This window comes from Rhinichthys klamathensis, unplaced genomic scaffold (genome assembly GCF_029890125.1).
Source record: "Rhinichthys klamathensis goyatoka isolate OS25496 unplaced genomic scaffold, OSU_Roscu_1.1 h1tg000429l_1, whole genome shotgun sequence".
NCBI lineage: Eukaryota > Metazoa > Chordata > Actinopteri > Cypriniformes > Leuciscidae > Rhinichthys > Rhinichthys klamathensis.
The window spans coordinates 1,372,111-1,397,272 of NW_026606925.1; the positions used below are offsets into that span (position 1 = coordinate 1,372,111).

Here is a 25,162-nt window from a genome sequence, read left to right on the forward strand (position 1 = left end):
GAACAAACCCCTCAGTAAAAACCTTCAGAATATAGATGGGAATAAACCTGTAAATTTTGGTGCATGTAAGTGTTACTGAAGTGGAGAAAAAACTCAGCCTTTAAAGATGTGTTTTATAATTCAAATCTACAGACACAAATGGAGAAAGTGGAATAAAATAAACACTTATAATGTTGTTGAAAACATCAAAAAGCACTTGATGAAATTAATGCAACGCACTTAGTGCCTCAGATGTCCGATGGTCAAAAACTTTGTAACTAAACTTGATTTTGGTGAAATGTTTATAATATAATGACAAATGCAGGTGTCTGACCATAGATAAAGCCACTATATCAACTTTGACAACAGATTCATTATTTTAAAGTGTCTTTCCATTTCCTGAAAAGTAGCAGTTGTACTGCATTATACATTTTTAACAAGCAGAATAATACAGCATCATGATACACAGTCTCACTATTAGCTCTAGCTTTTAGCCATTATCATCTTTCAAAGGACAAACATATAAACTTTAAAACTTTTGGCTTTACATCATCAAGTCACTTGTCACTTTATTTTGGCGCGAGGCCTTGTGTGGTCGATGGCACAGCCCTTGCGATGGCTATGCATCTAATAATCTATGCAATATCGTTAATAATATTTTACAATATGATAATGTCTGATGTATGCTCCCATTTTTAACATTTTGGGGAAACTGATAATTTCCAAAGTCAGTGAAACTCACCTGATAACAGCACAAAGATCGAATCAATCCTCATGATGACAAGCCTAAATGATCACACTGATGCACAACTCAACTGCTCTTTTCAGGGACAAGGCTGTGGAATTATTTCACTTTGTAAAGCTTGTTTCATGAGTCTGTGCTGCCCTGATTGGGTGTTTGATAGTGACGCATCTGTTGATACTTGTTTTACATTGAAAATAACATTCAAACAATTTCAGCAGAGATTTCCATGTCCACTTAAATCATTGTGTCTCTAAGATTCTATGAATAAGAAAATGCCAACATATAGAACATATTACATTTCTTCCACAATTCCCCTCTGTTAATAATTAATTGATAACTAAAATAAGACAGCAAATTTAAGTCAGTATATCACACTTATACTCTTCATCTCTGATTTTCATATAAAGGATCACCCTCTTAAACTTGTGAAATAAGGTTTTTTAAAAGAATAAAGCTTAGGCTGTTTTTAGCCCTTAAGTATTCAGCAAGCAAGTCAAGACTTTATCTGAAGCCGGGCTGAATTAATAAACAGTTATCGCACTCCTGACCAGGGACGTGCACAGACATTTTGAGGGGCAGGTGCTCAAGTGAAAAAAAGGGCACTTCTCATAATTACGTATTTTTTTTAACTTTTTTAAACAAAAAAATATATTATATTAACACAACTCTGACTTCCTTTTTTAAAAAAATTATTAAAAAAGTTAATTAATTTTATCTTCCTCAAACTCACGCAATTGTTTCATTTTCAAAAGATGTCTACAAAATAATCAGTTCACACAGAAACCATGGTCTCCTTAGTATTCACTAGGTTTATAGAGCAGCAAAGGAACATTACAGCATTACAGTGATTCCATCATTATTGAAAGCTATCAATTTTTTAAAAACATTTATTAGGCTTCAAAAAATAAAACAGCTTTTTATTTAAGTGAACTTCAAACAATCCTCACATAAACCCATAATAAATGTCATATTTACCTGTGCCCTTCCTGTCTAACAGGTAGGACATAATACAGAAATTGAATAGTTATCAGACAGTCTGCGCTGCATAAATTATAAATTATATAGACTGATCCTTATTAAAGCTACACAAGTTCTTTAGTCAAGAGCAGTGGGTAATTTTCCCTGTTCCCTTTGTTCTTTGATTGACTTTACTGACATGGATGCTGGCCCTTTAAGACAAGCCGCTTCTGACAGAGACGCGCATCTCACACGCGCCTCATTCTCTCACAACTCTTATGTCCATCATAAGACTGCTCTTATGTTATGAAGATACTTGACAAACGACATTTTGGCATAATTGTGTGTGTTATTGTTCGTTCAAGCGCGAAAGAGAACTGTATTCTGGCGCGCGGTCTGTGCATGCGCACGATACTGGCGCGCGTCTTTCTGTGAGTCACAGTCAGGACATTCACAGGCAGCGCGCTCTCTTTTGACTTGTCGCGCATTGGTTTGAAGCAGGTTTAAAGTTTTTACTCAACTTTGTGTGGGCCTTATGTAAAATACGGGACAAATCGCGTCCATTATTGATTTGATACGGGACGCATCATTTTACTATACAGGAGAGAGAGGGAGCGCTTTAGAACTCCTGACCTGATATTTAGATATACTATGCAATAAATAAATTTGTTTGACAGGGAAGCTGTGCGCAAACAGGAATATATATTATAAAAAAAGAAAAAGAAAAAAAAAAGCACCCCAGAAAAAAGGGCACTTTCTCTCCAGGAATAAAAAGGGCAGGTGCTCAAGCCCCTTTTGATGTCTATGTGTGCACGTGCCTGCTCCTGACATAAAATCAGACCCGGAGTCACCTCAGTATAAACAAGAAATAGAATAGATGCTCAGAATAGAAAAAAACCAACACAGTCTCATGAAAGTGCGTATCTATACCACGAATGTCATTTCTCGTGCCATTTATACGCCAAAAATGGTTTTTGCGTGCATATGCTACGCACTGAAAACCCCTTGGGTAGGTTTAGGGGGGAGGGGGGGTGGGGAGTGCGTGCGTATTACACGCCATAAAGTGCGTATCATATGCACGCGAAAACTGCGTATCATATAGACGCAAAAAACATTTTTGGCGTATAAATGGCACGAGAAATGACATTCGTGGTATAGATACGCACTTTCATGAGATCGGGCTCAAAAAAACATATCTTAACTCAATTAATACATTTCACTGTAACTTCTGCTGGTTGTGTCATCATTAAATTTCTTTGGTTTTCGACATACATCATCAAATTGATCCTCATAATTAGACATTCGAAGCATTTGATATGAAACTACTTTTCACAATTATCTTCTCCACTAAAGCTGTAAAAACATAGTATTACACATGACAGGCACGTCAACACCAAAACTACTATCACTATCAGCACTGTATGTCATATCCAATATTCCCATCCTCCCCAGTGGTTGGTCAACCATTCAAACCAATACGTTATCACTTTTCTTCTTTTACAGCCATTATCATGTTCTCAATAATATTGGTTATGTTGTCACTTGAAAAATAAAATAATAGAACATAAAATAAAACATAAATGAACATAAACCTAAACTTTGTAAAATACTCATAATTTAAACAAGAACTGTCAGATTTTTCATAATCTTGATAATCATGAGTCAACACCCCTAGTTAAGCGATCAACAGCCCCTTGTTTTTCTGCGCTCCTCCAGCTTTCTTCAGATCCTCCAGCTTCTTTATCCATTCATCTTTTCCCTCCTCCTTCAGTCTGGGAATCAAGAAATCCAGATGTTGAAGAGTGAAAGCGTCGTCTACTTTCAGTGCAATCTCAGACAGATTCATGATGATGGTATATGCTTCTTGCAATAGGAGGGACTTTTCTTCTTTAATCTCCTCCAGCTGACTCTTCACTTCTTCTTCTCTGCCTTCATAGTACTCCCGTGTGATATCCTCTGCCTCATATTTTTTGTTCTCTTTGACATGTTTGCTGTAATGACACTTTTTTGTACACGCAGTGCAGTTGCCGTTTTTCATGACCCAACACCATGAGGGATCTGGTGCCATACAGCATTTCCACTCATGACAGGTTTCCTCACAGACGGAGCAACAGGTCGCCTTACTGTTCCACCACCACTGATTTACAATGGGGACTTTTACTTTTAAATATATACGTTTTCTCAAATCAACTTCCTCACCTCTCTCAATCTTGCCGTTGGTATCTCTGATGGATTCCAGATCATCAGTCAATTCTTTTATTTTTGTCTCCTTCTCGTTTAAGCTGTCCTTCAGATTAGAGAAACAGGTCTCGAGTCGTCTTCGCTCTATCAGAACATCTAATGTCATCTGAACACTTTTTCTGTTCTCTTCTTTCAGGAGTTTGAAGAACTCATTCATGCTTTCGTCTCCCAGTCTCCAGACTGATTTCAAAACATGATCATACTCTTCGTCTCTTTCCTCTTTCTGTCGGTTGTTGAATAAGAAGTGAACAAGTTTCTTGTCTTCATCTTTTCCGCAGGGTATTTCTGCTTTCTTAATGGCATTGAGAGCATCTGTTGGACGTTCTCCATTTGACTGTGTGAGTAGAAACACTATGTTGTTCTTTATATCTTTACCAAACAGAGACAGAAATGAGTGAAATATGTGATGCTGTTTACCAGAGAGTTGATTCTGAGACGCCTTCATCACAAAACACACTGCATCAAGGTAATGAATCCCATTATCCTTATCTGAAAATAATCTGCACAGATTCTCAGAAATATCTTCATCTTTCTCGAATCCTTTAGTGTCTCCGTATCCTGGAGTGTCAATGATGGTCAGAGATGTTGGGTTTTCTTCAGCAAACGCCTCATAAACAGTGATCTCAGATGTCTGGGATTGTGACTGATCTTGATGTTTTTCATCTTCTTCTGTGATTTGATAAAACTCTCCATCCTCAAACTTCACTCCCAGAAAGTAGTTGATCATGGTGTTGATCAAGGTGGTTTTCCCAGTGGCGGATTCTCCCACCATCAGAATGACTTTGTTCTGTTTGTTTCCGTCTCTTTTTCCATATGTCCACCGTCTGACCTTTCCATCAGTCCCATCAACATATGTTCTGTCTGTGTTCAGACGATAAAGTGTTGGAAGACCAGGATTCAATAGTGTGGCATCATGACGTGCTCTACAAAAGAGAGAACTGATTTAACATCAACATTTTTAAATCAGCAATTTATTATTATATTGCCTGGTTTGCAGTGACAGGATGACAGTTGTTTATAACTAATATTGTTTTTTTTTGTGGTTTTGTTTTGAAAATTCGTTTCCATACACATTATTATTTTTCATCGTCTTTTTTTGGGAGTTTTCAAAGTTTTTTTTAGAAGCTTGTAACTTTTTTCTTTCTTCCAAGACAAGCAGTATCACATTTTATTGACGTGACTTAATTTACATGATTTCTTCTTCTTCTTCCTTGGTGTTTTGAGGCAGCTGGCATCCAAAAAGTTCCATTACTGCCATCTCCTCTCTATTATCTTGTCACTTCATATTTATATTTGTCTTTCCAGTCCAGTCCTCTTTAAAAAATAAAACAAATATTTCTTTACTTGTTCACTTTTTATACATTCTAATACCTTTTACATTATACTGTCCTATACCAATTTCTTGTAAATGATGTTTAAACTCTTGCCTTTCTTGTGTAAATTTCCTGCATGACATAAAAATGCATTGACCTGTAGGATGTTTTCCTATAACATACACAGAGCTCCATTTAACTTACAATTCCCAATCGTCTTGATATTACAACTTGCTCTTTCCTTCTATTTGTCATCTCTCTTAAAATACCTACTTTATTTTGAATCATGTATAGATGTCTTCCTTTACTTTCATGATCTCATTGATATTGCCATATTTCCATTACCTTTTTCCACACTAGACTCTTCTCTTCTGATTTTGACAATTTAATTTCAATGTCAAACGCAAAAAAGTGAAACCACCCTCCAGAGTGGAAATCTTAAAAACGCTCCACCGTTGCGGAAAAAACGCAAATCTGCTCACGGCGGCTCTCGTCGCGTACGCGTTTACGTCACAGGCATGCGCCAGTACAGGAAAATAACAACCAACATGTCGGATTATTTCTATACGTCGGTCCTTCAAGTTGCCCTAGCAGCTCTGAAAAACATACAAGAGTCTTTTTGCTGTTCGCTTCGCCATGTTTTGATTTGGCGCTACTAGGGAGAGAAGAAGGAAGGTTGTACCAAGGGGGTAATCCACCAGCCGGAAACTGAAGTCTCCCCGGGCGCCGCCATTGGCTAACAAGCCTTCACCTGCTGTTAGCATCCCATTGACTCCCATTCATTTTTGCGTCACTTTGACAGCGAATAACTTTACATCTGAGACGTTTAAAGACTCCATTTGTCCATTATTTATTTCTAAAGAAACACGACAATGTATAAAATGCTCCATTACCTTGTATCTTACGTTGTGACCCCGTAGAAGCAGTTCCCTTTCAAAAGCTACAATCGATGCTGCGCTGCTTAGCGCATTGGGAACGTCTTTAATCGTGACCCGCTGTGAATATAGTGTGTAAACACGTCGATAGAATCGACCGGAAGTAATATAGCCTCGGTCGGTGACGTCATCGTCGCGCGCCCGCGTGCACTCGCGCACACTCGCGTGCACCCGCGAGGCTATAAATAGATGAGCCGCAGGTGCATCGTCAGGTCTTTTGTCTTCAGAGACCTCTCTGTGTTGGTGTGCAAGCATCTATTTTCTCTCTGCTACAGATCTTTGTTAGGAGTTATTTAGCTTTATACCTGACAGTGTGCAGAATTTTCACTCATTCTCATCTCTTAACGTCATTTAAAGAGTTTAAAAAGCAAAAAGAGAAATGAGTCAGCAAGCTAAGCGCTGTGTCCCTCCATGTTCTCGACCCATGTCAGAACTGGATACACACGCTTACTGCTTTGTGTGTTTGGGGGAGGAGCATGCGGCCGCTGCATTGGAGTCAGGGGAGTGCGAGCATTGTGAGCTGTTCACTGTTAAAATGCTTCGCGCTCGTCTTGGCTACTTTCAGTCCGCAACCGCATTATCATCATGGGGCTCCCGAATGGATTTGGCTGACGAGCAAGAGACGGGTCCGTCCCTTTCGCTTGCTTGTTCACCAGATCCAGTCGTTCCCTCGCGTGATCCCGAAGCGCATCCCGGTGCTTCTTCGGCTCACGCGGGGGACGATAATGAATCTCTTGGGTCTACGGACTTCGAGCAGCCAACTTCTGAGCGTTCCTCGCGCGACGATAAATCTGTCGAGGAGCTTCTCGAGGTGGTTACTCGCGCGGTGGCCAGATTGCAGCTTGACTGGCCTCGTGAACAAGAGACCCCCAAACGCAGTAAGCTTGAGGATAGGTTTTTGTCCGGTGGCAGGGGGGAGGGACCTCAACATCAGTCTCTCCCCTTCTTCGAGGACCTCCATGATGAGCTATCTAAATCATGGAGAAAACCATATACCTCTCGTGTCTTCGTGCCTTCGACGTCGACTTTTTTGACTATCGTGGGTGCAAAGGCGCGAGGGTATGCGGAGATGCCCCAGGTTGAAGAGACGCTCGCCAGCTATCTCTCGCCTGGGTCTACATCTTCGCTTAAAAAACCTACCCTCCCCTCAAAGCCGTGTAGAATAACATCTTCGCTTGTGGGTAAAGCTTACCAAGCTGCAGGTCAGGCTGGTGCTGCGCTGCACACAATGGCTGTGTTACAGGCATACCAGGCTGACCTCTTGAAGGACTTGAGTGCGGGTACAACGATAGATGAGGAAGAGTTTTCTGAACTGCGCCGAGCCACAGATCTGTCTCTTCGTGCCACTAAGCAAACGGCCCGTGCCATCGGCCGTTCTATGTCCGCTTTGGTAAGCACGGAGAGGCATCTGTGGCTCAACCTCACAGGCATCAAAGATAAAGATCGTGTCTTTCTTCTTGACTCTCCAGTTTCTCCCTCTGGCCTGTTTGGCGACTCGGTCAACTCAGTAGTCACCAGGTTCAGGGAGGTCAAGAAGCATGAGGAGGCGTTTGTTCAGTTCCTTTCTCGCCGCACTTAAGAGGAGGGGCCATCGGCCACCCAACCTCTCCCTGGTCCTTCAAAACCTAGGGAGGTTAAAAAGCAGAGCGTGGCGAGCCGTGCTCCTCCTAGTAAGAACTGGAGACAGGCTCGTCAGGCTCAGCAACCTCCCAAGCCAGACCTCAGGACTATCATCAACAGAAAGAAGAAGTCCTGATGGTCTGGCGCCCAGTCTGGTGGGGGTAGTCCCCCGCGGGACGGGGCGCGTATTATATCTGACCGCCCCTTCTCGTTACCCTCACAAAACCTCTCCATCCCCGCCACCTTTGGTGCTTCGGGGGGCAGCGGTTTACAGCGAAATGTTAGATGTTCCGTTGCTCCCTGCTTTCATCCAGGGCACGGAACATCTAACATCCCCTCAAGAGGAAGTATTAAAACTGATACCACTATCAGAGAGTCTGGCAGCGTGGCAACTTCTGCCAGGCATTTCTGCTTGGGTATTAAGCATAGTACAAATAGGATACAGAATCCAATTTATTCATCGTCCTCCGCGTTTCAACGGCGTGGTCTCCACTTCCGTAAGACCGGAGCTGATGCATGTACTATCACAAGAGCTACAAACTCTTCTGAGCAAAGAGGCCATAGAACATGTTCCTCTGCCAGAGAGGGAGTCAGGCTATTACAGCAGATACTTCCTGGTCCCCAAAAAGGACGGGGGGTTGCGTCCAATCTTATATCTTCGAGGCTTAAACCGTACAGTCAAAGCGCTCAAGTTCAAGATGTTAACCGTCAAGACGGTCGTGTCGCAAATTCAACATCACGATTGGTTCGTCACGATCGATCTGAAGGACGCATATTTTCACATACAAATATTGCCACAACACAGGAAGTTCCTGAGGTTCGCTTTCGGGGGCGAAGCATACCAATTTCGGGTTCTTCCATTTGGCCTAGCCTTATCACCCCGCACATACACAAAATGCATGGATGCAGCACTGGCTCCATTGCGACTCCAGGGCATTCGTATTTTGAATTACATCGACGATTGGTTAATACTAGCACAATCGCAAGAGATGGTGCTTCAACACAGAGACATCGTGTTGGCTCATCTAGTTTCTCTAGGGTTGAGACTCAACACCAAGAAAAGTGTTCTTTGTCCTGCCCAGAGAACGACTTATCTCGGAATTGTTTGGGATTCGATTACGATGCGGGCACAATTGTCCCCCGCTCAAATCGAGACCATTCGGGTAACTATGAGCAAAGTCAGGCTAGGTCAAGATCGTACTGTTCGTCAGTACCAAAAGATGTTAGGTTACATGGCTTCAGCATCCACGGTGATTCCTTTGGGGCTATTGCACATGAGACCCTTTCAGTTGTGGCTAAAAGCCAGGGGATTTCATCCAAGGGCCAATCCTCAAAGGCAAATAAAAATGACGCGCCGCGGGCTTCGTACACTATCTCTGTGGCTCAGACCCCGGTTCCTCGCCTTGGGTGCCACTCTAGGGGCGCCTTGTCGTCGCAGATTGCTAACGACAGACGCCTCCCTGTTGGGCTGGGGAGCGGTCTTAAGTGGTCGTCCAGCTCAAGGGGAATGGGAGGGTCATCAGCTCGATTGGCATATCAACTGCCTCGAGCTGATGGCTGTATTTCTGGCCCTGAAATACTTTCTCCCTCAGTTGAGAGGCTGTCATATCCTAGTGCGGGTGGACAACACAGCGGCAGTTTCTTATGTAAATCACCAGGGAGGTCTGCGCTCACGCAATCTGAACAAAATAGCGAGGCAGATTTTCCTCTGGGCCCAGGAGAAGTTCCTGTCACTCAGGGCAGTGTACATCCCTGGGCACCAGAATGTGGGAGCAGATTTACTGTCCAGACAGAAACTGCTGACGGGGGAATGGAAACTCCACCCAGAAGTAGTCGATCAGATCTGGACCAGATTTTACAAAGCGGAAGTGGACCTCTTCGCCTCCCATCAGACAGCGCAATGTCCCCTCTACTTCTCTCTGAGTCACCCAGCCCCCCTGGGTCTGGATGCGATGGCGCACACATGGCCCAAAATGCGCCTGTATGCGTTTCCTCCAGTGGCTCTGCTCCCGGGAGTTCTAGCCAGAGTTCGCCAGCAAGGGTCTTGCCTCTTATTGATAGCGCCGCGTTGGCCGAACAGAATGTGGTTCTCGGAGATAATATCTCTCCTCAACGGCTCGCCATGGGCGATTCCGGAGAGGAGGGACCTTCTGTCCCAGGCAGAGGGCACAATATTCCATCCCAGGCCCGACCTGTGGAACCTTCATGTTTGGCCCCTGATGGGTACCAACTGAGGGACACTGGGCTTTCGCCTGCCGTTATTGAGACTATTCTAAGTGCTAGGGCTTCCTCCACTAGAAAGAGTTATGCCAACAAATGGGGTGTTTTTGAAAGGTGGTGTGTTTTACATAATGCAGATCCGGTCAACTGCCAGATTGCTTCAGTTCTGGATTTCCTGCAGGAAAAATTATCAACAGGCACATGCCCCGCCACTCTCAGGGTTTATGTGGCCGCTCTTTCGGCTTGCCACGCCTTGGTTGACGGGGTGCCACTTGGGAGACATCCTTTGCTCGCTCGCTTCATTCGTGGGGCCAGACGACTGAGGCCTCCCGTAAGAACCAAGATCCCTTCATGGGACTTAGCTATAGTCCTAGAGGGTCTGGTTGAGACCCCCTTCGAACCTCTAGAGTCAGCGTCTGACAAACTTCTGACCCTAAAGATGGTTTTTCTTATGGCTATAACCTCTCTAAAAAGAATCGGGGATATGCAGGCTCTGTCAATATCGCCATCCTGCTTAGACTTTGCCCCAGGAATGGTGAAAGTGATTTTGCATCCTCATCCTGATTACCTGCCTAAAGTACCGTTTTCAGCTGTACATCCGGTCACTCTTGAGGCCTTCTGCCCTCCACCGTTCACAACGCTGGAGCAGGAGAGATCTCACAGACTGTGTCCAGTCCGTGCTCTTCAGGCCTACGTTCACCGTACTAGCCAGTGGCGTAAGTCAGAGCAACTATTTGTTTGTTATGGGGGCAGTAACAGGGGTGCTGCCGCTACTAAACAGACCATGTCACATTGGGTCAGGGATGCTATTGCTCTTGCCTATGAGGCGCGCGGCCAAGCTTCGCCAACGGGTCTAAGGGCTCACTCCACCAGAGGAGTCGCCTCCTCTACTGCTTTGGCAAGGGGTGCCCCCTTACAGCATGTTTGTGATGCGGCAGGCTGGTCCTCTCCGCACACATTCATAAGGTTTTATAGTTTAGATGTTCATGCCACTCCGGGCTCTCATGTCCTTGAGTCGACATCACAAGCTAATGTCTAGGGCTTTCTTGCGTTCTTGTGAGCACACCTACACAACCGTAAGGAGTCCAGACACCTTCAAGCATGGCGGCGTGGGTATTCTCGTTCCCAATGCGCTAAGCAGCGCAGCATCGATTGTAGCTTTTGAAAGGGAACGTTCCGGGTTACTTGACTGTAACCCTGTTCCCTGAAAAAGCTGAACGAGATGCTGCGCTACTTTGCCGTGCTGATGATGTCCCAGGACAGCTCTTCAGACAAAATATCCTGACGATGCACCTGCGGCTCATCTATTTATAGCCTCGCGGGTGCACGCGAGTGTGCGCGAGTGCACGCGGGCGCGCGACGATGACGTCACCGACCGAGGCTATATTACTTCCGGTCGATTCTATCGACGTGTTTACACACTATATTCACAGCGGGTCACGATTAAAGACGTTCCCAATGCGCTAAGCAGCGCAGCATCTCGTTCCGCTTTTTCAGGGAACAGGGTTACAGTCAAGTAACCCGGAACGTTTTAGTAAAAATAGGCTAACGATTGCGTCATAACACGCGACTCTCTGTCGCATAGAAGAGAAATGACCGTAAAGACAGATGTAGAAGCTCACACGCAATCGGGGGACGTGGAGGCATAAAGTTAAGGGAGAAGCCCATAGAGAGTTGTAAAGTTGCTCCTGCTGCGAGCTCATGAACAGCTAATACTCACGATCTCCGGCTCTGCAAGATTCAAAAGGGAATGATTCAGATTCCCCTTGGCACTGCTACTAGAAGACGTACAACTGTCAGTCAGGTTGCTCACGTCACAACTACGTCTTCAAGCTCCGTTTGAGCATGCGCAGTGCGCTTGGCAATCAGGAAGTGAGTGCTTCTATTTGACTTCACTTTTCTCCGTTGAAGTCTATGGGGTCGCTGTGTCCATTTCTTTTACTGTCTATGGGTTGTACACAGGCACGCGGACTTGGTGTTGTTGTGCGGCAGTGCTTCACATTTCCACCTAGCCGCCTGGAGTGCATACTACATTGAATTTCACACACTTTTGCGTCACCATATGCACGCAGATTTCCCCGCCATAACGCTCGTCTAAACGCAGAATAAAAAGTGATAACGCAGCGCCACTTTTGCGTTTTCTCTTCAGATCGTTTCCTTGTAAACAGCCCAAGATTATCAAATCTACACATGTGATCCCCTGTTTTAGTCATGTGATCCTGCCATATGTTCTGTGTTGTCATGTTGTCATTGGTTCGTTGTTTACAGGTGTCCCTTGTCTAGTCATTAGTCTAGTGTATTTAAGCACTCATGTTCGCCATGTGTCTTGGTCAAGTTTTGTTTCCTAAACTATTGTTTGTAAGTCCCACAGCCATGTTCATGTTCATGAGTTTCATGCTACGCTTTTGTTTATGTTTGATCATGTTTTGTCTACTCTTAAACTGCACTTGTGTTCTCTACAAACTCGCCTTCAATAAAAAATGTCCTTACTTTGTAAAACAATACAGACAAAATCTATACTATGTAATTAAAAGACATTTATTTAAAAATTTTAAGCACAACTTTTTAATGAAGCAGCAACATATGATAGATTGGACAGAACAACTAAGGCTATCAATAAACTGCCATTGCGCAAAAGTATTGTAATATGAAAGGCTCCAATTCAGAGCGGCACGAAACCTTATGCGCATCCCGTGCGCGGAATGATGCGCTCGAAGCAACACGGAGTCACGGCGCGCAGCACTTCGCATTGAAAAGTTCAAAGCACAAAAGTAAGATATACATATATTTCTTTATTTATTCATTAGTTTGAGCCTTTCAACAGTTTTAAATTTTAGTTAATGTGCGCATGAAGAGCAATTATATCGCTCTCTACTCCAGTGTGGTGATCACTGATCAGTTGTGTTGTGATCTAACAGACACCCGGTAGAAAGTAACATGTGAAACTCCAGCACGTTAAAGTCCTTTTATGCAAACCATAGACCTTTATCTACAGATCTACAGTATAATAATATGAACATTGACTCATCTTGGAGAGAGTTTCATCGTGTTGATTGTCGTACCCGAGCGCGACGCGTTTGAGTGCTGACTGCTAAATGGAGAATGACTGACAGCCGCAGCGGAGGGAAGCACTTAGGTGAAGATTAATTTAACGATTTAAATCTCTGTACCTCACATTAAACTATATGTAATGGCTTCAGATAACTTGGAATATAGTACACGAAAACATTATAGTGCTTTATAATGTTTTTGTGCCTTTTGTGTTGTATAACAATAACATTCGTAGGCTACACTATGGGATCGGATTTGGATCGGCATCGGCCAATATTGGTAGTATCGGAGCAATACCGATACTGAGTATCGGATCGGCGCACCCCTAGTCTGAACCATTCTTGGAGCCGCTGCTTCAGTATATTCTTCTCTCTTACTTTTTAAGTTTGGACCAATTTTTTTCAAATGAATGAAATTAACCTGTTAAGAATGAAAACTGTTATGTTACATTTGTATTATGACACTTACCTGTTGACATGTGCATGTTGCTGTTTGCTCTGGTCAGACTCTGTGCCGCTCTTCTCTTGGTTACTGTTCGACATTGTAGCAGTTGAATCTGTATACATATAAGACATACGACATTTTTTACCTGTCGTTTACCTGCTTCAAAATAAAAAAAAACTGTCAATCCTAAGTATTAAAGCTGCCGTCGGCAATTTTTTTTGATCATATTCAGTGAAATCGACACTATAATCTGACAGAACAACATAAATAAAGTGGTTTTAGAAAAAAACCCGAGCTTCTAACTCCACCTGGAGCGTTATTTGTTTTGCAAAAATCCACAGCTCCCGGATCATCGAGTCCAATCAGCGCAGAGGGGTGTGAGATCTGACTGCCAATCACAGGTCGGGCACACGCCACCCCTCGCGCACGTTACAATCACATGCACACGCCTGAAGTTCGCGCAGTAATGAAGAGTGATGGCGGAAAATCAAGTAAGCTCATTTAGAGTATAAATGACGTTAGCAATTGCAATCTATCGGTAGATTAGCCAGGACAGCATACCTCCAAATACTCCATGGTGTTGATGGATGCTGATGAGACGGCCGCTCTTCTCTTGGTTACTGTTCGACATTGTAGCAGTGAATCTGTAGACATATAAGACATACGACATGTTTTACCTGTCGTTTACCTGCTTCAAAAAAAAAAAAAAACTGTCAATCCTAAGTATTAATCTTCATCTATAAATTGTGACATGAATGATGCCTCAATTTTTTTTGTTTTTGTTGAGATTTTGCAGGCTTTCTAAGGTCTTCTCCACATGATTATTTCTGACAAAACAACCGCTCTCTGTTTAAAATACATGAATACATAAAAAAATCATATCCACATAAAAAGGAGGAAATGTTTTAGGGAATGTCATTAAGTCCACTAAACACAAAACTGAACACCATTTCCAAGCAACGCCTCTCTCTAGGCTTGAGGAAGCTATATCTTTGGGATATGAATCTAAGGGAGTGCAGGGGCTCAGGGCTCACTCCACTAGGGGTATGGCTGCCTCTGGGGCTCTGTTTAAGGAGGTCATTCTGTCCTGGGTGTGGGTGTGATAAAGCCCACTTCCCTGGAAGCTAGTGCAGTGAATCGCTCGCTCGGGCAGCAACTTTGTCAGAATGGAGTACAAAGTTTCGAAGACAGGAGAACTGAACATCGCCTGACTACTACTGACACTTGAAAAAAAATAGCTTTTGCCCATTTTATATTATGAACAGAGGTGGAAAGAGTACTGAAAATTTGTACTCGAGTCCAAGTACAAGTAGTTGCTAAAAAAATACTCAATTACAAGTAAAAGTACTGGTGTTAAAAATGTACGTAAGTAAAAGTACAAAGTACCCCTCTCAAAAACTACTCAAGTACTAATTACTTTTTAGCCTGTGATATTTATTGAATAAACATCAAATCCATTGAATCAAATCAGAAATATGAATGGTTTAAACACAGGCAATTTGTGTTTTATACGAGTAAACATGTAGTACAGGAATTTTGTCTGTTTAAAGAATGTTAAATTAATTTTAAACATGTATAAACAGTATAAACTTTTCACTGCAAACCAACAACTGAAAATATAACAGAGGAAGTATATAAAGGAAATTATATATTATTTCATATTATTTCTTCATATAATTTTTATGGGAATCAAGTTATAAAAATGGTCTAATATTATTATTAATGAATTATAATGCAACATAAATGAGCTTGTTGGGTTATTTTATTTATAAACATATTTATTTTATTTTTTTTACATTTAAAAAAATCTGACTGGACAAGAAAGCTTTCCAAAAGTACCCTACTAATATTTCAAAAGTTATCAGCATTTAGCACTGACACATGCGCAATCTAGACAGGCTGTCAATCAGTGCAGTTACACTGTTACGCCAGTGGGTCGCGGCAAGAAACTGTTTTTATGAAAGAGTCATTATTAGACCGTTTATTATAAGTTTAAAACACAGATTCAATATGAATAAAACAATTTGTTGACAATGACATAAAGCCACTTTACAATGCTAAATATTTTTTTTACGCTCTATGTGCTCGCTGAAGCTCATGTTTCAAGTGATGTTTTTAGTCAAATTATCGTGAGGTCTACCCAACATGAAAAACGAAAACAACTATCACATAAATATAGTTATAAGTCTTCGTACCATAATGTGTTTTTTGAGATTAGAGGCTTAAGTCTTTTAAGCCGAAATCACTGCGGATGGCAAACAAAGTTTGCATTGCATTTGTGCGGCCAAGGGCACTCGTCATCCGGTATTTCTTCGGAATTTTCAATGAATTCAGCGTCTCGAATCTCCATGTCCATAACGCCAAAGTTCTTTGATAACACTAAAATACACCTTCACAGTGAAGGACGTGCGAGGACGAATAGCTCTCCAGAAACCGGGCTTTTTCCCCGGTCCAAATACAAGGGTTTTTATTGGCCCGCCCACGATCAGTTATTTCTATTGGATACCCAAATGCTGGTCAAAGATTTGAAAATTAATTTAATTCAAATTGTACAAGTACTTAGTAACGAATGTGATTTTTAAAGTAGCGAAGTACATTACTTAACTTAATTTGTACTTAAGTACAAGGAAAATTACAGACTTAAAAATATACTCATGAAAGTACAAGTACACGAAAAAACTACTTAATTACAGTAACGTGAGTAGTTGTAATTCGTTACTTCCACCTCTGATTATGAAAAATATTCAATAACTTCACTGTAACTCACCAAATTCAGTTCACTGCTCTCATGCTAGTTATACAACATCTAGTTTGGTAAGTAATAACACATAAAAAAATAAGTAGGTCTATTCTTTACACAAAGGATGTTAGTACGCAAATGAAATGTCATAGCTTATGCATGATAATAACTTGCTGAATTTGATGGCATTACACTGTAGGCTATAACAGTGTAAAGTTATTGAATATTTTTTTCTAATAAAGGTGAAGTTATTGATTTTGTATCATAATAAATATATATGTATATATTGTAATACATATAATTTTATTTTTTTTATCGAACTAAGTGCTGTAGTATAACCAAACCAACTGGAGAGCAGTGATGTCTGAACTGAATGACTGGTGACATTACAGTGTGTCACAGTGAAGTTATTGAATATTTTCTGTGTAATATTAAATGTGCAAAAAGGTTTTGGGTTTTGCACTTTGCAGACGTCCCTTATTCGGTCTTGTCTCTCAGCTGCCTGCTTACAGAACAATTTATATTATAAAACTGTCTATATTATAAAGTTGTCTACGTTACTATGATTGTAATTTGTGTTTTAACAACGTTTAGCTCACGAATATATTGAGCCGGGACATTCACTGAACTCCTTGAGTTAAGCTCTCACTGAACGCATTTCTTTATATTTGAGTTTAAGTTCAAACACTAAGAAATGCTTATTTTCACGTTACCGTATGTAGGCTAAACCTCAGCCTAGACCAAGACGATATCAGTCCGCTTCAGGTGTGTGTGTATAGACTGCTTCAGGTGTGTGTATACACTGCTTCAGGTGTGTGTATATAGACTGCTTCAGGTGTGTGTGTATAGACTGCTTCAGGTGTGTGTATACACTGCTTCAGGTGTGTGTATATAGACTGCTTCAGGTGTGTGTGTATAGACTGCTTCAGGTGTGTGTATAAACTGCTTCAGGTCAGTAGCGTGGCTGTTCTTCGAGTAGCGTTTCAATTTAATGAAAGTATAAATTCTTTAGTTTAAACATACTCATGTGAACAGCCTTTTTATAATTCTGTTGTGTTTGTTTTGTGTTTGTGAATAGACATGGCTTTCTATTCCTCTCTGGAATTCCTCCACAGCTTGTATTCTAAAACAACATTAGGCAATATTCTAAGATAGCGTTCTGTGTGTGTCGTGCGTAAAGTCTGTCAATCAACATTGGAGTTCCACCCGCAACCTCTGCCAAAAGTGTGTTCAGCGTTTAGAATATAAAGCAAATGTTTATCATAAATAAATAAATAAAAAATGTTCATCATAAACTAGCGCTGAGACCCAGAATCTGCACTACCTAAATTTACAGCCAAGAGCCGCTACTGAATCAAGGCAATTTAAGCACTGCTGAAATCAGACTGATGCTTTTGAAAAATGATCATAAAGTTGCATAAAATCTATTTAATTATTTATCTCATCGAAATAGTTATTTTCAGTTAGATTTTCCTTACCTGAACACTGTAAATGACTTGGAGCAAAAACCTGGGTGCTGTCTTCAGAAATGGTTGATATCTCCAACAAAGTCATGCCATTATATACAGAAGTTAAGTTTTAATTTGACAGATGTGGGCGTGGCGAAAAAAGAGGGTTTGTGGGTTGAAAAATCACGTGTGTTGTACTAAAGCCTTCCTCTTTTGAAAACCATTGATGTGAAATGTCTGCTAAATAAAAATATGCAGTTGTCAATGTTTTTTTTTTTGTTTTTTTTTACTGACTAGAACATGTCATTAAATACAGTAGTTTAGATTCACTTTGACAAATGAGTGGCGAATACAATATCGAGGGTTTGTGGTTTTCAAAAAATGTCATTAAATACATGTGAAATATGTAAGACTTGATTTTCTTGCTAAGACAAAAGCAGAGTTAAAACACACCCTGTAATAAAGCGCACCCCTGCAGAGAAGACCTCAAAGAAAGAGCAAACGACATTGTCTTGTCCAAACTTGTCTCCTTCTTATCTCTGCATCCCCCTCTCCCTACTCCCTTCCTTTCCCCCTGATTCAAGTCACTAAAAGTTCACTGAGAATGTCTATATATCACATATGTTGTATCTTGTGAATTTATTGTTTATTCCCTTTCATGTTTGGTATCATAAAATAGCCTCAATTTCATGGCAGTCATTGGTATTATGAGAAAGATTGAAAACTTAGGAGAATTCTGTTCTCCTTTTTGGGTGGCGTCTCTTTGTTATGAACAAACAGGGTCATATTTGTGGGTCGTTGGTTTTTTCCTCTGTTTGTCCGCAGGATGGAGTTAGGGTGAGTGACGTGATGATGACTGTGGAGTAACACCTGTGTTGGAGTTTCTCACACTAGACAGGTTTTTTTTCCAAGGAAACAACTCCAGGCCGTCATCCTCCACACACTCCTTATTTCCAAATAAATTAATCTCGGTCTTATCCTCATTTAATTGTAAAAAGTTATTCGCCAGTTAGCACTTAACGTCAGTTACACATTCTGAATGACACTGAATGACACATTTATGACCATGTTTCAGTGGTAAATAAATTTGAGGATCATCTGCATACAGATGATACTGAATCCCAAATTTCTCAAAAATAGAACCTAGAGGGAGCATATAAAGGAAAAATGAAATTGGTCCCAGTATAGAGCCCTGCGGAACCCCACACACAGTAGAAGACAGACTGATCTCATGAAATGGCGTATGTATGACACGCCAATTCATATTTCCATTTTTTGCGTGCTATCAACACGCATAATCGCTTTTCAGCGTGTTTATCAACGCCGTTGACTTAACGTTACATTACTGTATATATAAATATATGGCCTACCCCAACCCCGTCCCTAAACCTACCCGTCACTGGGGTTAATACCATTTATGAGTCTTCTCCTGCCATCCTAGGAAAAAAAATATCGCTCCACAGATGTAGATATGAATTTTGCTTCGTTTCGCTCGGACATTTAACGGCGTACACATACACGCGGAATCACTCGGACATTTAACGGCGTAGACATACACGCAAAAGATGACGGTTCGTTTCGGCGTGGACATAAACGCGGATAGCTCAAAATGCGTATAGATAACACGCCACTTGACTTGAAAGTGGCGTGTATGTTTACGCAAAGTCATGATGCCATGTTGGTAGAAGAATAATCCACTAAACTGACTGAAAAAGTCTTATCTTTCAAATAGGAAGAGAACCATTTCAGGGTTTGCGTTCTCAAGCACTGTTTTGTGTGGATACATCGCGTTGAGAGTTTTCTGTTAGAACTGTGTCGTGTTATCGCCCCTAATTTAATAACTAATGATCTTTGCAATGGAAATGAATGAATCAATCAATCAAAACTAACTTTAGCTGGACAATAACTTTATTCTAGAGCTGCTGTAAACCCAAAGCAATCTCTGTTACTACATAAATGAAGGTGACTTGACTCAAGTCAAGCAGTTGCAAGCAGAGGTGGCAGTACTGCAGCGGTGCCTTCACGACTCGATTGACCTACAAAAAGACATGATGGAGGGTCGACGGCCCCAAGGTCAGTGCCAGTCAATGTAGCTTATAGTAATGCACCCACATTTGCTCAGCCACTCACTGTGGATATGAATGCCACAACAAATGCACTTACTCCTATTCTTCACCAATCATGGCTCGAGACATCCGTGTTCGCTGCAGATGGTTCCCTGAATCCTGAGGAATGGCTTCAGTCACTAAATGTGTACAGGACCTCCTTGGATCATGGAAACCGGTTTGCAGCACTTGGCAACTTACCACAAATTTGACCACTTGGAATCAGTTCAGTGAGTTTTTTAGGACAGTCTTTCTTTGTGCCTTCGGACAATCAAGAACGTGTCCTGAGGGGCATTTTGGGCCGTATGCAGATGCCTAATCAGCCCCTACCGCTAACCCAGTTGTAATTGTCCCAAAACATCCAGGAGAGCCAAGGTTCTGTGTCGATTATCATGCACTCATTAAGCTCACTGTCAAAGACTCGTATCCCCTCCCAAGGATTGATGAATCTCTTGACTTCCTGGCTAGTGGGACTTTCATTGACCTAAGTTTAGAAAATCCTAACCTTGGCTAGTTTTTAATTGAAAGTTGCTTTAAAGGCATAATATGTAATATTTTTGTAATAAAATACTCAAAAAACACTTGCACAGTATGATATATTTCATGCCGTTGTGTACTTACGCATATCAATGACGTAATATCCGCGCTATCCTCATTTATATATATATATATATATATATATATATATATATATATATATATAAACATAGATGCCTCATTAGTGGTCGTTTTAATGGGCCGTTATACGTAAGCCGCTAATGAGGACGCTGTATATACACTGAACAAAATTATAAACGCAACACTTTTGTTTTTGCCCCCATTTTTCATGAGCTGATCTCAAAGATCTAAGACACAGGTGCATTTTATTGAAGGTGGTTTTCAAAAAATGTCATTAAATACATGTGAAATATGTAAGACTTGATTTTCCTGCTAAGACAAAAGCAGAGTTAAAACACACCCTGTAATAAAGCGCACCCCTGCAGAGAAGACCTCAAAGAAAGAGCAAACGACATTGTCTTGTCCAAACTTGTCTCCTTCTGATCTCTGCATCCCCCTCTCCCTACTCCCTTCCTTTCCCCCTGATTCAAGTCACTAAAAGTTCACTGAGAATGTCTATATATCACATATGTTGTATCTTGTGAATTTATTGTTTATTCCCTTTCATGTTTGGTATCATAAAATAGCCTCAATTTCATTGCAGTCATTGGTATTATGAGAAAGATTGAAAACTTAGGAGAATTCTGTTCTCCTTTTTGGGTGGCGTCTCTTTGTTATGAACAAACAGGGTCATATTTGTGGGTCGTTGGTTTTTTCCTCTGTTTGTCCGCAGGATGGAGTTAGGGTGAGTGACGTGATGATGACTGTGGAGTTACACCTGTGTTGGAGTTTCTCACACTAGACGTTTTTTTTTTCCAAGGACTCCAGGCCGTCATCCTCCACACACTCCTTATTTCCAAATAAATTCATCTCGGTCTTATCCTCATTTAATTGTAAAAAGTTATTCGCCAGTTAGCACTTAACGTCAGTTACACATTCTGAATGACACTGAATGACACATTTATGACCATGTTTCAGTGGTAAATAAATTTGAAGATCATCTGCATACAGATGATACTGAATCCCAAATTTCTCAAAAATAGAACCTAGAGGGAGCATATAAAGGAAAAATGAAATTGGTCCCAGTATAGAGCCCTGCGGAACCCCACACACAGTAGAAGAATAATCCACTAAACTGACTGAAAAAGTCTTATCTTTCAAATAGGAAGAGAACCATTTCAGGGTTTGCGTTCTCAAGCACTGTTTTGTGTGGATACATCATGTTGAGAGTTTTCTGTTAGAACTGTGTCGTGTTATCGCCCCCTAATTTAATAACTAATGATCTTTGCAATGGAAATGAATGAATCAATCAAAACTAACTTTAGCTGGACAATAACTTTGTTCTAGAGCTGCTGTAAACCCAAAGCAATCTCTGTTACTACATAAATGAAGGTGACTTGACTCAAGTCAAGCAGTTGCAAGCAGAGGTGGCAGTACTGCAGCGGTGCCTTCACGACTCGATTGACCTACAAAAAGACATGATGGAGGGTCGACGGCCCCAAGGTCAGTGCCAGTCAATGTAGCTTATAGTAATGCACCCACATTTGCTCAGCCACTCACTGTGGATATGAATGCCACAACAAATGCACTTACTCCTATTCTTCACCAATCATGGCTCGAGACATCCGTGTTCGCTGCAGATGGTTCCCTGAATCCTGAGGAATGGCTTCAGTCACTAAATGTGTACAGGACCTCCTTGGATCATGGAAACCGGTTTGCAGCACTTGGCAACTTACCACAAATTTGACCACTTGGAATCAGTTCAGTGAGTTTTTTAGGACAGTCTTTCTTTGTGCCTTCGGACAATCAAGAACGTGTCCTGAGGGGCATTTTGGGCCGTATGCAGATGCCTAATCAGCCCCTACCGCTAACCCAGTTGTAATTGTCCCAAAACATCCAGGAGAGCCAAGGTTCTGTGTCGATTATCGTGCACTCATTAAGCTCACTGTCAAAGACTCCTATCCCCTCCCAAGGATTGATGAATCTCTTGACTTCCTGGCTAGTGGGACTTTCATTGACCTAAGTTTAGAAAATCCTAACCTTGGCTAGTTTTTAATTGAAAGTTGCTTTAAAGGCATAATATGTAATATTTTTGTAATAAAATACTCAAAAAACACTTGCACAGTGTGATATATTTCATGCCGTTGTGTACTTACGCATATCAATGACGTAATATCCGCGCTATCCTCATTTATATATATATATATATATATATATATATATATACATAGATGCCTCATTAGTGGTCGTTTTAATGGGTCGTTATACGTAAGCCGCTAATGAGGACGCTGTATATACACTGAACAAAATTATAAACGCAACACTTTTGTTTTTGCCCCCATTTTTCATGAGCTGATCTCAAAGATCTAAGACACAGGTGCATTTTATTGAAGGCATTTTGAATGTTGTGCCATTCATCCACAAGCATCACCTCATGTTGCAGCATGATAATGCACGGCCCCATGTTGCAAGGATCTGTACACAATTCCTGGAAGCTGAAAACATCCCAGTTCTTGCATGGCCAGCATACTCACCGGACATGTCACCTATTGAGCATGTTTGGGATACTCTGGATCGGCGTATACGACAGCGTGTTCCAGGTCCTGCCAATATCCAGCAACTTCGCACAGCCATTGAAGAGAAGTGGACCAACATCGCACAGGCCACAATCAACAACCTGATGAACTCTATGCGAAGGAGATGTGTTGCACTGCGTGAGGCAAATGGTGGTCACACCAGATACTGACTGGTTTTCGGACCCCTGGGTTCGGGCAAAAGTGTTGCGATTATAATTTTGTTCAGTGTATATATATATAATCTATGATACAGTATCTCGCACACCGCTGTTGTGTCGTTCAGTCATCATGGTTCACGATTATTGATTACGAGTACAGAAGATCCAAGAAAATGTAAACGTGGATCAACTGAGGCAAGCAGGCTTTGGGAAAAATAGAGTGTAACGGGGTTTAGTTGTTATGGGAGTTAAGGAGGCGGGAACTGGCGAAAAATCAACACTTTAATAATAAAAATAAAACAAATACAAAGACAAAAGTATAAGCCAGCAGCCCCTCAGGGACGACTGCTGGCCACACAAAACAGAAACAAAACACAACATTAAATTAGGCCTGTTCCTCTCTCGATCATCAGCGTCGTTGCTCCTCCCAGTGGTTAAAGTGGGATTTGGTAGGTGGGGGAACCGTCAAATTATGTGTAGGTGCAACAGGGGAAAATGACTCACCGTGGGACAACATATTGAGTAGGCCTATTGTGGTACTTTTGGGGACAAGAGTGTCACTATGGCACCAAGTATCACAATACTTATTTACTTGATATTTTAACAATACTGTTAAAATTTCTGAACACTGGGACAAATATTGAGCCCTGGCACTGTAGCCACATCAGCCCAAATTACCCCCCACAGCCATGTGCATCTAAATGTTAGGCAGTTAGGGGGGTTCGGGGCCATGTTCCCCCGAGAAAATTTTGATTTCTCTGACCTACATATGTGCAATTTAAGACTTTTTAAGGCCCAAAAATCGATAATAAATAGCTTTAAAACCATGTCAGTGTGCATTCATTATTTGTCAATACCTGCTCTCTCATCTTAATCTTTCTTTTTCTCTCAGTCTCCTAATCCTGCCGTATTTCTTCCCCTCCTAAAGCTGAACTTTGAGTCTTTTCATTTTCGTCTGTGTCAGTGAAGAAAGTAAACATAGGCTCAACTGATGAGTTTTAAGAATCATTTTCTTAGATAAGTTAATTACTCAAGGCTACCAGATCAGCATTGCCAATAGGAACCTTCTACAAGCTTTGGAATTTGAAAAGTAATTTTCAATAATACAAATTATAGGCTACGTTTAACGCAGTTGGTGGAATTGGCAGACGTTCTCTTAGGCATGCGCTGTGGAAACGTGTCACAGCATTCTCAGGTATAATTGCAGCATTATTGCACGTAGGTGATTTTGAACGAATTTTTTATGTCGATAATGGTTACATAATGTTAAAACTAATCCTGCTATTGATCTAAGACTGCCGACCCGTGCCGAACAGTGGCAAGGGAAAACAAATGTCCGGCGAAATATCGAACCTAAAACTAACTTTACCGCGCTCAACCACTGTGAGTGCATTTCACGCATTTGTAATCACTCGCGTTCAGCGGGGAGGAAGGGAGGTTGATCGGTCAGTTGGCCCATCTCGGGACCAGCGAGATTCGTTGAGATTAATGAATTTATTTATTTATTAATTTATCTGAGATGCCGAAACACAGTTCCGGCCCACTTTAACCCCTGCTGCAAACCCCCCTTGCAGCTAATTCATTATGATGACATAAGATAATGTGATCAAACGTTCAGGTAATACAAAAACTAATTTATTACCTCATCCGTGAACATGATTTGTAAATTACATACATCTCTGGATGGTGAAAACGACATCTCCCATCATTCCAATGTCCTTCATAGCGTCATCAAGCTCCAAATTTTGCTATTGTTATGAACATGTGTCAAGTCAAACTGGACAAAATATAAATTAATTATAAACAAGAAAAGAAAAAAAAAGGAAGGAAAAAAAAAAAAACTATAGTAGTATCTCGGCCAATCGGAGCAAGGGGCGGAAAACGGGAGAAGAAAAAAAGAGTTGGTGTGTATGAGACGAGTCGGACACGAGCTCTGTCGAAAACTGAACAGCTGGACACGGAAAAAGTGCACGAACTGTAAATACATCGTCAAATCCCGAAGTGGCAGCCGGTGAGAACTTTAATAATTCGTT

At 41.3% G+C, this 25,162-nt stretch overlaps 1 protein-coding gene across 1 annotated transcript; it reads right to left on the bottom strand.

The window, feature by feature from the left end:
- Positions 1–3,352: 3,352 nt before the first annotated feature.
- Positions 3,353–17,777, bottom strand: LOC130071073 (uncharacterized). Its single transcript, XM_056235687.1, has 3 exons — positions 17,724–17,777; positions 13,530–13,617; positions 3,353–4,845 (listed from the first exon to the last, which is right to left on the bottom strand). The coding sequence occupies exons 2-3, from the start codon at positions 13,601–13,603 to the stop codon at positions 3,357–3,359; spliced, it is 1,563 nt and encodes a 520-aa protein (XP_056091662.1). The 5' UTR covers positions 13,604–13,617; positions 17,724–17,777; the 3' UTR covers positions 3,353–3,356.
- Positions 17,778–25,162: the final 7,385 nt, after the last annotated feature.

What these genes read in the sequence shown, in the direction of transcription:
- LOC130071073 (XM_056235687.1), bottom strand. Translation starts at nt 13,603, where the DNA reads ATGTCGAACAGTAACCAAGAGAAGAGCGGCACAGAGTCTGACCAGAGC. An exon ending in CAACATGCACATGTCAACAG is followed by an intron (nt 4,846 to 13,529) that starts GTAAGTGTCATA and finishes TCTCTTTTGTAG; the next exon opens with AGCACGTCATGATGCCACAC.